Raw genomic sequence first — 17,493 nt, 5'->3', positions numbered from 1 at the left:
AGATTTGTAATAGAAAAAATCACATGTGGTTTAAGTGCACATTGTCAGATTTTAATAAAGGCCATTTTTATATATTTTGGTTTCACTATTTTGAAATTACAGCAGTGTTTATACATAGTCCCCCGTTTCAGTGCACCATAATGTTTGGGACACAGCAATCTTGTGTAAATGAAAGTAGTCATGTTTAGTATATTGTTGCATATCCTTTACATGCAATGACTGCTTGAAGTCTGCAATTCATGGACATCACCAGTTGCTGGGCGTCTTCTCTGGTGAAGCTCTGGCAGGCCTGTATTGTAGCCATCTTCAGCTTTTGGGGCTAGTCCCCTTCAGTTTTCTCTTCAGCATATAAAAGGCATGCTGAATTGAGTTCAGATTGGGTGATTGACTTGGCTACTCAAGAATTGACCATTTTATAGCTTTGACGCCAATGAGGGTAGCTTGACTTCTACTGACGCGAGTGCTGTCGTAGTTGGCTGTCGTAGTTGTCGCCAGGTTAACGTAGTTGTCGCCAGGTGATGTAGGTTGTCGCCGGTGCTGACCGTTTTTTTAAATGTTAAAGTAATGATTCTATTTCAAATTTTATGTCGAAGGGGGGTCCAGTCGCTGTTTTTTTGGTGACCTGCTACGACTATGACAGTCGCCTAAAATAGCCAAAGTGGGACAGGCCCATAAAAGTTTTATTCTTGTTTCTCATAATGGCTCCTTTGACTTTCATTGGCACAGCTTTGGTCCTCATGTTGACAAACAGCAATAAAAGTTTCCAAAGGTGATGGAAAGACTGGAGGGAAGACTAGGTGCTGAGAGCTCTTTTATACCTATATTAAGGAGGCATTTAAACACACCTGAGCAATTACAAACACCTGTGAAGCCAAACATTGTGGTGCCCTGAAATGGGGGGGGGGGGGGGGGACTATGTATACACACAGCTGGAATTGCTACATGGTGAAACCTCAATGAATAAAAATACCCTTTAATAAAATCTGACAATGTGCACTTAATCCACATGTGATTTTTTCTATTACAAATCTAAAATTGTGGAATACAGAGGCAAATAAATAAATGATGGGTCTGTGTCCCACACATTATGTAGGGCACTGTACATCCCACAATGTGCTGATAATCTATCAGAGCCCCTTTGCTTCTCCCCCTCCTCTACTCTCTTTTAAACACCACTCTTCCCTTCTATCGCATTCCTTAATGCATTTTCCAATTTTGGTTGATTCTGCCTCTAGGAAGCACAGGTTGGTATCCACAAGCCGTGGATACCAACCGTTTTGACTTGTAATTACTGCAACAGCCTTGGCGAGGGCAATGGTGCTTAGGGCTACATGGGAAAAGAAAATCAATTCCAAAGAAAGCCTTCCTTGCTTGTTCAACCATATGAAAGACAAGGTGGTTTCTGAACCTGCCTCATTTTCTACACCACTGCGCAAGGTTATTCATCACTCAATTCACTGGTGCGTGGGGTTGAACCTAGGATACGTCATTCTTCAGGAGCTGATGGCATAAGTGACTTGTATCTCAATTAGTGAATGCATGCTGATCACGAAGAAGTATTGACACTATCACAGTCACGTTACAGACATAAATCAACTTTGCGACTGCAATGGAGGGGGGTAGCAGAGGGAATCCAAGATGGCAAACAGGAGGGAGATAGGTACAAAAGAGCTAGTCAGAATGAGAGGGGTGATGGGAAGGGGGATAGAATTGAAGCGAGATATGTACAAAAGACCCTGTACCCGATCTATTCCTCATGATTTCATACACCTCTACAAGATTACCATCCACCCTCCTTTCTTGCAAGAAATCCATGCAGGCTGTTATTCTGTGTTCTTCCAAACATATATTTACGCTGTCCTTGTCAATGAATTCCAATAATTTTCCTACCCAAAGTCAAACTAACTTGTCTATAACTAATGGAGTTCAATTGTACTTTCAAAATAACCACACAAATTTAGCATCCACCAAAGCGGAATGGAAAATTGCAGACAGAGCCTCATATTCCTCCCTGGCTTGATTTACATTCTGGGATACATTTCAACTGGGCCTGGCTATTTACCCTTTGTCAGTGATAATAATCTCCTTAGTATTTCCTCATTTACTTTGTTTATCCCTTTCAATATTTTACATTCATTTGACTGGTTTATAGCATTGGCAACATCCCTTGAATGTTCAGTAATTTATTTTGAAATAAGTTACTGAACATTCAAGAACCTTATCTACCTCTCCTGCATTCACTCATCTGCCTTTCTAAAAAGTATTACCAGTCGTCTCTTTATACACTTACAAAATGTCAATGCATTTTCGTCGATTTAACATCAGTACTTGTTCATGCCCTCTCTTTAATTTCCCAATTTCTCTTTTAATTTCACTCCTATTCTCTACTAGGTTCTTTGCTACATTAAGCCCTTGGTGGTAGATACAAACTTGTTTTGTTTGCCATCCTATTCCAGCAGTGAATGGTGGAATTACAGAAAGGAACCATTTAAAGCAGGAGTGGGGGCAGTAAAAGAGAGTCTGAAGAAGGGTCCTGACCCAAAAGATCACCTGTTCATGATCTCCAGAGATGCTGCTTGACCCAGAGTTACTTCAGCACTTTGAGTATTTTTAAAGGAACGTGAGGTCTTCCCTTATGTTTACATTTACAATTATACAAAGACATTTCTGTTGGCTGAATATTTATTTAGTTGAAGTAGAGTGAGAGTGATGGGTTCAGTAAATGGAGAATAATGTGGTAGGTTGGGGCGAAAATAATTTTTCAGGACCACACGATACGATACGATATAACTTTACTTATACCAGGAGGTAAATTGGACTGCCACCAGTCACAAAACACAAGAAGATACTGGAAACATCAAATGAAAGTGATGAGCAGAAAATGATTGGGATGTGGGAATGATGTACATGGCTAACATTTATGGCCCAGCCCTCGTTTCCTGTGTGAAAGTAATAGTGAGAAACCTTCTTGAGTCATGTATTTATGGAGTCGCATATCACAGAAATGGGTCCTTAGCCCACCATGACAATGCCAGCCTTTTTGCCCACTTACACTAGCGTCCACATTAAGACAGGAACGTCTATGTCTTGTCTATATAAACATGCTTAATTGCTTTTTAAACATAGTTATTGCATTTGATTCTACCACCACTTGTGGCACCATATTCCTGAGATTAACCACTCTGAAAAAATATATATCACAGGGGTCCCCTTCAAAATTCCTAACTCTCATAAAAAACTCTCCTTTTTGTCTCCTCTTCCAGGGGCAAAAGATGTTGACTATCTATGCCTCTCATAATCTTATTTACTCCTACAGGTCATCGCTCAGCTTTGTTTGCTTCAAGGAAAACTCGGCCAACCTATCTAATCTCTCCCAATAACTAAAATGCTCTCATCCAGGCAAATGGTGAATCTCCTTTGCACCAACATAATTTCAAAAGAGCAAAGCCGTTGGAGATGTTCTGGTGAAAATACTTCCCAAACGGTGCTCTATGAGAAATTCCAGGATTTAGACCCAATGGAAGAAAAGCAACACATTTCCCAGTCAGGATGTTGCAAGACTTGGAAAAAATCTTGCATGAAGCAGTGCCCCTTGATGCCTGCTATAGTAGAGATCCAGGTTTTGGCCGGATCCAGGCTGCCAGAGTAGCCACAGCTAGGATCAGCAGTACATTTTGTGGATGGCACAGCCAGGTACTGATAGGTGAGAGAATGAATGTTTAGGATAGTGGTAGAACTTCCAATTCAGCAGTCAGCTTTGTGCGGGATGAAGTTGAGTTTCTTGATGTTTTTTTAAGTTGCAAGTGAGGGGTGTTCATCATGTTCCTAATTGTCCTTGCAAATTGTGGGAGGTGGGTTATGAGGAGGAGAGTCACCCACTGAGGACTTGTAGCCACTGATTTTAAATGACTGAGCCAGTAGGATTTTTGGTTTGGAGTCAAATCATCCTCCATCATAGGAAATTCTAATTCTTGGAAAATGTTTTGCATTAATAAAATCATGTGGTTTCCGAAAATACAACTAAACTTAGCCTGAGCACACTTTGCAGTATGATGGATAGTAATGTTAATTGGAATTCTGGAGGGATACATTATATGGGAATTAACAAAGGGCATCAATAAACAAAGTAGGAATAGGATACTTGGCCGTTCAATCCCACTTTGTCATTCAAGATCAGGGCTGATCTTTTAGTTCAGTGCTATTTTTCAGCACCATATCCATTCACTTTGATTCCCTTAATATTTAGATATCTACCCATCTCAGCTTTGAACAACCACAATTCTCTGGCGTAGAGAATTCCAAAGGTTCACCATTCTCTGAGCAAAGACTTTCCTTCTCACCTTACTCCTAACCCCTTATTCTGAATTACATCTATCTGTTTTTAGACTCCAGCCAGAGGAAACATCCTCCCTGCATCCAGCCCTTGAAGCCCTTTTTGTAACTTTCAATGAGATCTGCTGACATCCTCCCAAACTATAAAGAGTAGGTTTCCAGTAAACTCAACTTCCCCTCGGACTTTCATCTCTGGAATCAGTCCAGTGAACCTTTGTTTTACTTCCTCTATCGCGAGTACATCATTTCTTTTATAGAGGCCAGAATCATAGACACAATACTCCTGCAAGGCATGGACACTCGGCCTTGCTGACTCCCATTATCAAAATAAAGGCTACCAATCATCAATCATTCCACCACTGACATCCTCCCTTGTACTCATAATTCCACTAATCTGGCAAACATGGAAATATGACAGCCGGCTAAATCATTAATAATTGATTACATATGTGGGGCTGGCATACCAATCCCTGTTACCCCACTAGTAACAGCCTGTCCACCTGAGAAGGATCCCATTCTTTGCTTTCTGTTCAATAACAACCGTTCGAACCATGTCAATGCATCACCTCCACTTTCATGTTCTCTAATCAAGCTAACCAACCTCCTGAGTGGGACCTAATGAAAAGTCATCCAGGGCCGCGGCTGTGGCCGGAGGTCTTTATCGAGGTGCCGCGGTCTCGATGCCTCCCGGACCGCCGCGTAGAAGCCCGGGTCGGGGCCCAACCAGGGCCTCGCGGGTGGAAGCATGGATCGGGCGAAGCGGCCAATGGAGCCCATGGTTGACGGTCGATGAGAGCATGGAGGACCACCGTGAGAGGGGATGGGGAAGAACAATGGAGGACCTGACGTGGAGGGGCCGCCGTGAGGGAGGTGGGGGGCCGACAATGGACAAAGGACAATGGGGACCCAGTGTGAGGGAACTGTTGCTATTTGTATACATTGTGTATGCAAGCAAAGAATTTCACTGTGCCCAGTCACATGTACCAATAAAGTATTCCTATTCCTAGATCCCCCCCTTTCCTATTATACTCAATTATTGATTCTTGGATTTTCCCGACCATTGAGGTTAGGCTAACATCAGTTGTTCCCCTTTTTCTCTCTCACCTGTCTTGGTCAGTGGGGTTCACCATTGCTCCCCTCCAGTGTAAAGGAACAATTCTAGAATCTATAGAATACAAGAAGATAATTCCGAAAGCAAATTCTTTCAAAACATGGCTCATGGACCATTCATCAGCTTTCAAACTTATAAACCCCTGCAATGCTAATTTTTAACCAATATTTAATTGTTTGAGCTTCATATTCTCACTAGGTTCTTGGTTTCCTAATATATATCGCAGATTTTGTACATCTTCCATGAAGACAAATGTGGATTATTTGTTAAATGTATCTGGATTTCATTATTCTCCCCTTTTAAATCCCCCCCCCCCCCCCCCCCCCAACCCTTTCTGTAGGGGCTCACAATGGCTCCCAGTTGGTCTTTTCCCTTTAAAAATCTAATGAAAAAAATCTAAGTCTGCTTTTATTTTTCTTTCCAAAATCCACTAATATTCTGTTCTGCCTTTTTCTATCAATTTAAAATATATACTTTGCTTAGTTCTATAATGTTCCCCTATGTTCAGACCTACTGCTAATTCTGGCAACTTTATAAGCCTTTTCTTTTGATTTCATGCTATCATTAATGTCTCAAGTCAACCACAGATGAATCACTTTTTTCTTTGGTTTTTATATGACTTTAAGGATTTTTTTTGTAACTCGTATATTATTTCTTTAGCTGCCAATCACTGCCTGCACAATTGTGATTTTGCAGCCAACTCTACTGCTGTATCTACACCGTTTATTTGATTTAGATTTAAAACTATAGTTTTGCATTGCACCTCACTGCTTTTAAACTGAATATAAAATGCAATATTATGGTAACTCTGCTTCAAAGGCTCCTTGACAGGAATATCAATCAAAACCCTTATCATTGCACTAAACAAGATTTTAAAAAGACTGTTCGCTCAAATCCTCAAATGTGACTGAAACCAGCAGTTTTCAGATTTAAGTAAAGATTTAGCTCAATAAGAGTGAAAACATTATCGAAGAATTCAAAGGCACAAGACGCCCCATGGCAAACTTATCATGTTATCAGAAATTACTGATTTTTTCTTCTCTTGCAAATCATTTTTAGGATATTGGAATGAGGTATATTCAAGAAAGCACATGATTCCGAGGCATTTAAAACTGGGCTCTGGTTTGTCAAACAGTGCTTTAGTAATTTACATCCGTCACACACTTGTGTGAGATTAGTGTTTCGGGTTAATGCTGTAATGCCGTCTATTTTATTTAGCCTAGTATCCTTTCTGCCATGCACACGTTCTCCTTTACACCCTCTTCTGTACTATCACATCCTTCCTATACCTTATTAAGGAGGAGAAAGATATTTTGACACCAGATTATTGTACATGAAATTAACTTAAAACTATGATAAGTCATCTGGCTGGCAAATTACAAAACGTCAAGTATACAATCAAAGAAACAAAAGTTATAAAAACATAGCATTAAAAAAACCTGTGGAAAGAAACCAATCTGTTCAAGTTCTGGTATAAGAAATGTTACAATTCAGGAGTATACACTTCAACAGTACAGATAATGGGTATGTAACTAAAACATTAAATTGTGCTTTTTGACTATTTATTGAATAGATGAGCATTCCCAGAACAGAGAAGCCATATAAATACAAGTTTTGTGTTGGATGCTTAGCTGAATATATCATTAGGACTCTTTCTCAGCAAGAAATAATATTTAAAAAGGCAGAACTATTTTCCAATTAAATCTATGAACTGCCTGCATTGGAACGGCTCAGTTATTTCAGGCACAGGGTCATATATCATGACAGATGGTGCAATCAGCACTGCATACTCCATATGAGTTGCTTAAACAGTGGGTCTAATTCCAGTCTGTTAAGCTTTTGTGCATGATCATTTGAAAATAAATGAAAAGTCAACAACCCTTGTGCTCTGCATCTGGCACATGACTCTGCCACAAACAAGATTGCACTTGCCTGTCAACTATGGTGCATGTCTATCACAAGTGCTCACAAAACATAGTGGCCATAGTGACATGCCAAGGTGACATTCAGCATGAAGCTATTTTTAGGGACCATACAACAGTTTACCAATGACAACATCAAATATACCCCCTACATCTTTATCAAGTAATGCACTCAAAGATACCGGCGATATTCCCACCAAAATTATATTTTCCAAATACCAGCTCAGATTCCAACAAGGGAATGGTCAGGGGCTTTTAATTCTAGTGAGACAAAAAGTAGTGGTCCAAAGGAATGTGTTTCTCATGTGTTTTTACAACCAAGGAGGCAGCTGTTCACAAATTATATCGGTTTTCACAGTAATGCCATTCTCTCACCTACCCACCTGTAACATATTTTATCTCATTAACTCCCCTATGATTCTCCAACCACCCCCCTACACGATGGGCAATTTACAGTGGCCAATTAAGCTACCGATCAGCATGTCTGAGATGTGGAAAGAAACCAGACTCTCTGGGAAAAACCCAATGTGTCAAAGGGAAATGTACAAAGTGTGCACAGACAGCAGCCAAGGTCAGGGCCAAATCCAGATTACTAGAGCTAAGGGGGGAAGCATTTTGCTGCCTAGATCAGTTACAAGCTTGGCCAAAGAAGTGGAGTAGGGTGAGGTAATTAAATTTAGGAACCCATAAAGGACGGTGATGGGTGCACAGGACTTAAGAAGACAAGACTTAAGAAGAGTTAGGACAGCAACGTTTTAAATGTCAAAATTATCAATGATGCCAAGTGATAAGACAGTCAAGGGAACAGTTGTATAGTTGAATCAAAATGCAGCAAAGGCATGAATAAGAATATCAATGACATTTGACGGTGGCAGGAGAAGAGGTGAGTGCTGTTAAGGATGTGAAGCAGAGCATAAAAAGTCAGAAGTTTAACAAGATTAGTCAGCATGCTGAAAGTGAAAACATTTTTGTTGAGCTTTAGGCAATGACCAAGAGCATTCCTGAAGGGGGAAGCAAAAATCCAGGCTTATTGATAGGATTAACAATTTGGATCTCAGAAGAAGTGCAGAGCTAGGTGTTGTCAATGAACAGTCAAGCCCAATGTTACATCTTTGAATGAAGTTGCCGCAGTGCGGCATTCAGATAAAGAGAAGACCAATCCATGTCCCTTGGAGGGATCCAGATATATTGTTGCAAGCTCAGGGAAAGACAAAGTTTGGCTGAAGGGCCTATTTGCACACTGTATCACTCTATGACAAATGGCCATTGCTGGAAATTACCTACCCTATTTGGAAATGAGCAAATCATACAGAGTTGGACAGTGACTGTGAGACAAAGAAGGTGTTTGACCAGTCAATTTTTTCCAAGGCTTCAAAGGGGACAATGACAAGCAGACTAAGATAAGTCACAACATACGTAATTTGTAAGTTTAGTTCAGTCCCGTCAGTGTTCTGGGGAATGCCAGAGATTTGACGGGAGTTTTAGGGAAGATTAGAATGTAAATTAGAATGTTCTTGATTTTGGAATGACTATGGAGGTGATAATGTAGGAGGGCAGAGGAATCAAAGGTGAAAATTTGGGACCTTGTCATTGTTGGTGAGTGGGATAGTTACAACCACCTTTTTAAGTTTAGTGGGACTGGGGCCAAAAGTGCAGGCTGTGTGCTATTAGATTGATTCCTCAAACTCTGGAGATGAGGTCATCCATTAGCTGCATATTTAAGAGTAAGCCAAGAAAGAACCTGTTCTCTCAGAGGGAGGGAACGTAACAGGAAACAAAACAAGTAGGGTCTGGGGAAGTACAGTTAGTGTTGAGAAAAACTGGATCATTTGAAGATCGGCAAACTGTACGAACTAGGCACCACCTGTTAGGGCCTCAGTTACTTACTCATTGTTTTTAATTGAATGCCTTCGACAAAGGGACAGAGTGTTTTATATCCAAGTACGTTGACAGGTGGGCAAATTAAAATGCGAGAACTTAAGAGTCCGCAAAATGATCTAAAATGGATTATAAAGAAAGGAGATGGAAGATAATGGAGGGCAATAAGAAAATAACAGGATCATGCCGTTCAGTAGGAATAATAGGAAAGCAGAATATTATCAAAAGGCTGAAACTGACAAATACTCGTGTTCAGAACAACCTGGATGTCCTCACATACAAAGCACTGGGATTTAGCTGCAGACACAACAAACAACTAGGAAGAAAGATGAAACATTTACTTTTATTGAAAGATCAAGTTCAAGCGTTATGTGGCTGCAACAGTACTGGGCCCTGATAAATTCAGACTTGGTGTTTTGTACAATTTTGGCCTCTTCATTTGAAGGAGGACATATTTGCCCTGAAAGCAGTGCAGACACACTTCATTAGGTGACTCTTGGAATCAGGGATTGAGCACATTGGCTCATTGTGAGAACATTGTGAGGATGACTTTTGCTGGTGAGAAAATCTAGTAGGGAGCATGGTGTTGGCTTAAGGAATGACCCACTTCAGAGGTAGATGAGAAGATATTTCCTCTCAGATGGCTACAAATCTTTGGAAATCCTTAACCCAGACTGCAGTGGATGTGGAGTCATTCAAGCATATTCACAACTGAGAGATTTTTGAGGTGCACCGGTTTCAAGGGTTCTGAATATCAAGCGGGAAAGCGGAATCTGGATCAACAATCTGCCAACTCTGACCTCGTATAATTTATTGCATGCTTCTGATATTTATGATCCATGTAATATTTTTCATTTCATGCGTTTGCTCAATGTGAATTTACAGTACAAATTCCGTAAATTTCTACTGATCGCCCCATTTCAGTCTTGTAGTCTGTAGTTGCCTTTTTTAGAGATATTATGACCACTCTGCACCAATCAGTAATCCTTCCTGCAGGACACGATGCCTGGTAGTCTACTACTTGGGTGCACATTATTTGTATCTGAAGTGGAATTTGGTCACTTCTAAAAGAACCACCTGCCATCCAGCAACGTTAAGGTGGTTTGCACAAGACTCGGGTGAATTTTATTGTACAGGACTTTGCCCAGGATTGAAAAAAATCCAATTTGACCAAAGGTTCACATAGTTCAACATTATCAGCTTGCTCAATAATGTCCGAGTAAATTTAATATATTTCAGCTGTTTTACCTGCTGGAAATTCAGTGAGGAAGGGGGAAATAACTGTAGTTCGCAATGAGAAGAATACCTTTAAGGTTCTTGTTGGTGCCCACCCAGTGCCATCAATCGAGTGTTCCCTCAGCAAGCTGCAAAACACAGAAAAGATTTCAGCAGGGAGAAGATGCAGCAAGAAGTTGGCATTTCATTACAGGAGATCACAGCAAAACTTTACAAACTGAATTCACTGCATTTAGATTTTGGAATGAACCGTAACTATTTCCAACACACCATGATGCTTTAATCAGACATTAATGGAACCACTTGCCCGAGGTTTTGTTTAATGCTGCCAATCAAGTTTGTGTACAGGAATTAAAACGCAAAGAAGCAAATGAATACAAGACACTGAACCCTTGAAAGAAATTGATTTGTCTGGAAGAGTTTAAACTATGTTATTCAGAACTGATTTATTTCAGACAAATAAGCCGAAAGACTGCCAACTGTAAACTTCCAAGCATAATGATCATACAAAGAAAATCAGATGTTCCTGCCTACGACATAGAGGTCAAGTATCAATTACAGTAACAGAGTTGAAAGCTGCATCCATTAAACACTAATCAGCAGAGGAAATGCAGTGCATTGTATTTATAGCAGGTGTGCCTGTTAGAAAGAAGATTACAAACATGAGCCATTTTCTAACTTGCCTTCAAGAGACCGTGATGGTTAAATTGGATGTGATGAACCCATCTCATTCTGTCTGGAAATGTATCCATAATCAGAACCACTGCCACTGACTGAGAATTCCCACTATATTGCAGTTAGGATATTCTAGCCATGGAGGAAACTCACATAGATTCAATATGAGCAACAGGGTCAATTCTCTCAGGAGTATAACCAGGGTGAACTACAGGGTAGCGGAAATTTGTAAACCCCTTTTGGAAATGTCAGTTTGATGCAATCCAGTGTGACCCAATTCATATTTTGTACTAGAGCAAGGCCAGGTACATGGAGATACAAGGACCTGCAGATGCTGGTTTACAAAAAAAGACACAAAGTGCAGCATCTCTGGAGAATATGGGTGGGTGACATTTCAGATCCGGAATGACATTTGGAAGAAGGGCTTCGATCCAAAACGTCGCCCATTTCTTTTCTCCAGAGATGGTGCCTGACGCGCTGAGTTACTCCAGCATTTTGTGTCTATTTTGGGGTCAGGACACCTTTTTCAAACTGATTGTAATGGGGGAGGGAGGGGGGCCTGGATAAGGGGCAGGGCAAAGCCTGGCAGGTAATAGGTGTTTACAGATGAGGTGGGTTTTGATGGGGAGGGGAGATGGGCCACATGGAGGGTCGGGGGAGAGGGTTTTCTCCATTGCCAGACTGAGGCCGAACGCAAACTGGAGGAACAACACCCCATATCCTTCTTGGGTAGCTTACAAGGTGAATTTTCGAATTTTAGATAACCACAAAAATTCCCTCTATCCCCTTCATCCCCAAATCTCCCCCTTTCCCCGTGTCCCCCTGGACTGGCCCCTATTTTTCCACCCTTCCCTTTTTTCTTCCTCTAGCTTCACAAATTCTTGAGTAAATGATATAGAAATGTTACCTCCGGACAGCTTTCTTCTCATGAATCAAAGCTGCTTAGTTCTTTTCAAACCCAATGGCTTTGAATTCATTAACAATGGTTAATGTGACAAAGACAATTAAAGTTTGAAGCAATATGTTGTTCTGTTTATGCTGCGTGTTCCCTCCATTTGAATTTGTTCTCCACGATCTACAATCCTAAATCTGACTTCAAAAATAACTTTATAAGTTAAAAGTTTCAAAGTATTGCTACGCGTCTGAGCACTGCTGCTTACCTGTACACAAACCCAATAGCTCAAGTATCAATTAATCAACATATCTGTATTTGGCCATCGAAAACATGCATAGAACATGACAGGTATTTACAACTGATAAAACCTGAGCAGCAAACAAAAGTCATACCTTAAACAAATTTCTCCAGTCTCAGTAATATTGGGGTGCCAAATTCTGGTTAAACATTTTACCTTGGGAGGCTGAAGAAGAAGAAGAAAAAAAATAGATTAGCTGTTAAAAATTGTTAGCATCACACTGATTGACGTTCTGCAACCTTGAAGGTGAAATGGAGGAAAGAGTCAGCTGTGTTCATGGAATACTACTCAGGGAAAATCTAGAAAATGCCAAGCGATTTAACAGCCGTAGATCATCAAGGTTGTGCGTTTAGGGATTGGAGAGATTAGGCAAGCTATAACCACCAGTGCACATGAACCAGTCTATAAACCAACATATGCGACCCATTGAATTCAAAAGGGTGCTTGATTAATCAAGAATAAACAGTGGTGCAGCAGCAGTGTTGCTGCCTTGTAGCACCAGATATCTGTCTGTATGGAGTTTGTATGTTCTCCCCTTGACCTCGTGGGTTTTTGCCAAGATCTTCAGTTGCCTCCCACATTCCAAAGACGTACAAGTTTGTAGGGTTAATGGGCTTGGTATAAATGTAAATTGTCCCTAGTGTGTGTTGGATGGTGTTAATGTGCAGGGATCGCTGGTCAGCACGGACTCGCTGGGCTGAAGGGCATGTTTCAGCTCTGTATCTCTAAACTAAACAAAACTAAAATCAGACAAGCTGAGGAATATAATGAATGCATGGAGTGCTGCTTGATAAAATATTAATGGTGTCAGGCTATGAGTAACCGGAGCCTCCGCTGTACTGCACACCAGTCTCCTTGAAGCCCAACCACATGGCTGTTCTGGGACAAGTCTGTTGCACATCTGATTCCTGATATTAATAACAGGAAGTCAAGACTTAAGAGTGTTTACTTGTCATATGTACTGGCAACGGAACAATGAAATTCTTACTTGCTACAGTTTCACAGCCCATCAATGCAATAACACACAAATATCTGGACGGCACAGTGGCACAGTGGCACAGTGGTACGAGTTGCTGCCTTACAGCGCTAGAGATCCGGGTGCTGTCTGTCCAGGACAAGGGGTCACAGTTTAAGGATAAAGGGGAAATCTTTTAGGACCGAGATGAGGAAAACATTTTTCACACAGAGAGTGGTGAATCTCTGGAATTCTCTCCCGCAGAAGGCAGTTGAGGCCAGTTCATTGGCTATATTTAAGAGGGAGTTAGATGTGGCCCTTGTGGCTAAAGGGATCAGGGGGTATGGAGAGAAGGCGGGTACAAGATACTGAGTTGGATGATCAGCCATGATCATATTGAATGGCGGTGCAGGGTCGAAGGGCCGAATGGCCTACTCCTGCACCTATTTTCCATGTTTCTATGTATGGAGTTTTCACGTTCTCCCTGTGGCTGCATGGGTTTTCTCCGGGTGCTCCGTTTCCTCCCACACTCCAAAAGACTGGAGGTTAATTGGCTTTGGTAAATTATTAAATTGTCCCTAGTGTGTAGATAGTGCTAGTGCTGGTTGGTGTGGACTCGGTGGGCGCTGTATCTTTCAAGTCTAAATAAATGAATTACAGTAATAATAGGTAATCAAACCAGAATGATGCAAAACCAAAATCCATAGTGCAACCCAAACAGTTGCTGAGGTATTCATTATTGTGCAATATTCAAAAGACTGATGGTTACTGGGAAGAAGCTGATCTTGAATGTGTTTTCAAGCTCCTGTGGCTTCTTCCTGATGAAAGAAGTGAGATGAGAGCATTGATCGGGCTGAAGCTGATAGGGAGTGAACCCAAGGATGTGCCTGATATAAGCAGCATACCTAGATGAAGGATGAGGTTAAGCCCCAACGGTCATACCAACAGATTGTCGGACCTCGACAGAATGGAATGTGAGCTGGCCTGTGACCCGGGAGTTAGAATAAAGCCTGCAGCAAACCTATATTAGTCAGTAGCAGGGGGCAGAAGCATCATCTCCGGAGAACCACCTAGTGAAGATAAAGAAAGAGCCGAGTAACTGCTAGAGAAAGGTCACAATAGTTTCAGGTCTCAAAGATCGCAAGCTGGGCCAGCTTGACTTTGGGAAATTATTATGTGTGTGTAAACTCTAATAATTTACCCTAAGCAAGAGGTTTGTGTATGTACAAAGAGAACTGCAGCTCTCTGTATCATTGTTGCCATATATCAAGAGGTTACCATCCTGGAGACTAAGAGTGCTAGGCGCTTGAGTCAAGAACGTGGTCAAAGTGGTTTGTGTCTTTGATGATATTGGATGCCTTTGAGGCAGCATCTCCAGTAGATCCCTTCGATGATGGGGAAGTTAGTACCCATGATGGACCAGACAATACAATTTCTGCAGCCTTCTTTGTTTCTGGGCATCCATACTACGAACCATGCCTTTGTGCAACCAGTAAGGAAATAGAAGCGTTTAGGAACTTTGTGATTGCATCAATATGCAAGACACAGAACAGATTTTCAGAGATATGCATGCCCAAAAAAATGAAGCTCTTAACTCTGCACCACCTTCCTGCCGATGAAGATAGCTTCATGAATTGCTGGTTATATCCTCCTGAAGTCAACAATCAGATCCTTGGCCTTGCTAATGCTGCCATCTAGATTGTTCTTCTGACACCATCCAATCAGTTTATCAAACCCTCCTATACCCTGACCCATTATTAACCACTATTTGTCCAACAATGGTGGTATCATCCGTAAATTTAAAGATGGCGTTAGAGCTGTCCCTGGCTAGAAAATCATGGGTCTAGAAAGAGTAGAGTAGGGGACTTGGCACATGGCCTAAAGGTGCTCCTGTGTTGATGGTTATCAAAGAGGAAGTATTGCCCATTTGTACTGAGTGTGTTCTGTCAATGTGGAAGTTCCTCAAGCTGAGATAACAAGTGTAGTTTGGTATGATTTGCTAGCCTCTCCATCACCAGGGACCTGGCGCTTTGATGACGTGGTATTTAAGTGAGAAGTATAAATAGGCCTATTTATCAGATGATCGTTCTAGGTGTTAATAATCTCACGGAAAGTTTTCCAGAAAATGTCATTCAGACCCACCCCTTCCCTCACCAAAATGCAGTGAGGCAATTCTATTAGATATGAATACAGAGATCACACAAATGCTGCTAACATCCACAAAACATAGCTCAATCACATTTTCTCAGGAGTAACTAGTGCTAGATTAACAGCAATTACCCGTCACTTCCCGGAATGACAACGCAGAATTATTTCTTCACACTTCTCTACATCACAGAACAGAATCACCCACATCTTTCCCAAAATCACAATCCAGTCAGCCCCTCATGTTCTCCCATATCACAATCCAAATCCCTTAATCACTCTCTAGAGTTCCTACCAGACCCTTCCCTGGATTATGATAGTCAGTGTCACATATTCCCACGTCCTGATGCAGAGTCGCTTTCAAACTTTGCACAGATCACCGCCCCATCCCCCTTCCACATCCCTCCCACATGACAATCTTCATGTTTCCTAGTTCCCTCACCTCATTACAGTCTGAGGTATTATAATTAGGTCATTGTCCCATAGAAGATGCAGGACCCAACCAGATGTGCATTGTCAAACTCTGGGCCCATCTCACAATCAGGAAACTAGTCTTAGGCTTAGTTTGATTAGTTCTAACTGCAGATTTATTCTGAAGAACTCGTCTGCCCCTGAATCTGAATCCCAATCAATAGTTAGGCTAGGAATGTACCAGATGTGATTGTAAAATTGAATGATATTCTAAAGCTGATGTCAGAATTTCTGAACTGTCAGTTTACTGGGCTTGGCAAATTATCTTGCACTGAACGAAGGGCCCCGATCCAAACAGTCACCTATCACTGCTTCCAGGCATGCTGCTTGACTCGCTGAGTTATTCCAACATGTTGTGTCTTTCCTTGGACTGAACAAACCTGATCACAGATTTCTATCACTTGTTCCTTGCGTGAGAATTTGCAAGAAAATCTTCAACTTGCACCCATACATTTATAAATAATTTATTCTCTACGGTGTTTCCATAGCTTGGGTAGGGTACACAGGGTGTTGAAAAAAACGTTGAAATTTGCTGAACACGGTACCTGACCTCTCAAGCCCTGTCATAATAGATGACGTTTACAGTATCACAGTGTACACTCAATCTTGAAACCAAGGGTTTAAATGCCACTGTTAAAACGTGTGGAATTCAATACAACAGATACAACATAGTAAATCGTGTGGTGGTGTGAAAATAAATCAGCATGAAAATATGATTAATTCCTCAGACTTTCAGATCCCACCTCTTACTCATATTCTGTCCTAATACCCTCCTCCACATTCTTTTATTTCACTGCTTCATACCTAGTCCTACTCTAGAGACTTGAACACACGGTTTACGTCAACTCCAGATTGGGTTCAAAGCAGAAGTGGAGCAGAGCCAAGACACGAGGTGAAGGCCCCGGACACCAATAGGATTTACAAACTCGTCAGGAAGGCTGGCTCCGTCCTGGGGGCAGAGTTAGATTCATGGGAGGTGGTCTTGGAGGGGAGGATGCTCCTCAAACTGTGGAGCATCTTGGAAAATAGCGCTCACCCCCTTCATGATACACTGGTCAACCTAAGGAGCACCTTCAGCAACAGACTGGTTCCATCTGATTTATCAAGATGCAGTACAGAACGCCACAGGTGATCTGCCTTCCCTGTGGCTGTCAAACTGTACAACTCCTCCCCTTTCTGTCGTGGTGTGGACTGACTCCCCCCCCCCATCTTTACACATCCCCAATCCGTTCCACTCGTCACTTTACTTTAATGTTTAATGAAAAAATTTCCAAGACACTATTTAAAGAAGAGCGGGGCAGAATCTTGGCAAATATTTATCCCTCAACAAATACAGCAGAGTTGACCTAGTCAAGTTCACACTTTTAATTTAAACCTCCCTTTTCTCACCGAATGGCACGGTAAGTTTGAACTACACAGGATAAGGTTTGCAGAATAAAAGAAGATTTGCATTTCCCTAGTGCTGGGTTTACCCAAGGCACCAATTTCCATTTTGCCTATTTTCAATTGTTGTTCTTAGGATTTCTAGCAGCTACCCAACGATGAGCTGTCACAATCTTGATGCTTCCAAGATGG

The 17,493-nt window shown here is 41.4% G+C and overlaps 1 protein-coding gene across 7 annotated transcripts in view; it reads right to left on the bottom strand.

The window, feature by feature from the left end:
- The window catches only part of ube2f (ubiquitin-conjugating enzyme E2F (putative)), a 101,683-nt gene that overhangs the window by 5,277 nt on the left and 78,913 nt on the right, over nucleotides 1–17,493 (bottom strand). For 5 of the 7 annotated variants that reach the window (XM_055638471.1, XM_055638470.1, XM_055638466.1 and 2 more), the window contains 2 exons: nucleotides 12,442–12,512; nucleotides 10,550–10,607 (listed from right to left, as the gene is read on the bottom strand). In XM_055638471.1, coding sequence (XP_055494446.1) covers nucleotides 10,550–10,607; nucleotides 12,442–12,512 — 129 coding nt within the window. Of the gene's footprint in view, nucleotides 1–5,417; nucleotides 5,498–10,491; nucleotides 10,608–12,441; nucleotides 12,513–17,493 lie in introns of those variants that run through there. The other 2 variants (XM_055638468.1, XR_008723750.1) reach the window with 2 other exon arrangements.

Source organism: Leucoraja erinacea, chromosome 7, assembly GCF_028641065.1.
Source record: "Leucoraja erinacea ecotype New England chromosome 7, Leri_hhj_1, whole genome shotgun sequence".
Taxonomy (NCBI): domain Eukaryota; kingdom Metazoa; phylum Chordata; class Chondrichthyes; order Rajiformes; family Rajidae; genus Leucoraja; species Leucoraja erinaceus.
The sequence above is the reverse complement of the archived record's forward strand: the minus strand, read 5'-3'. Positions and strand labels throughout refer to the sequence as shown.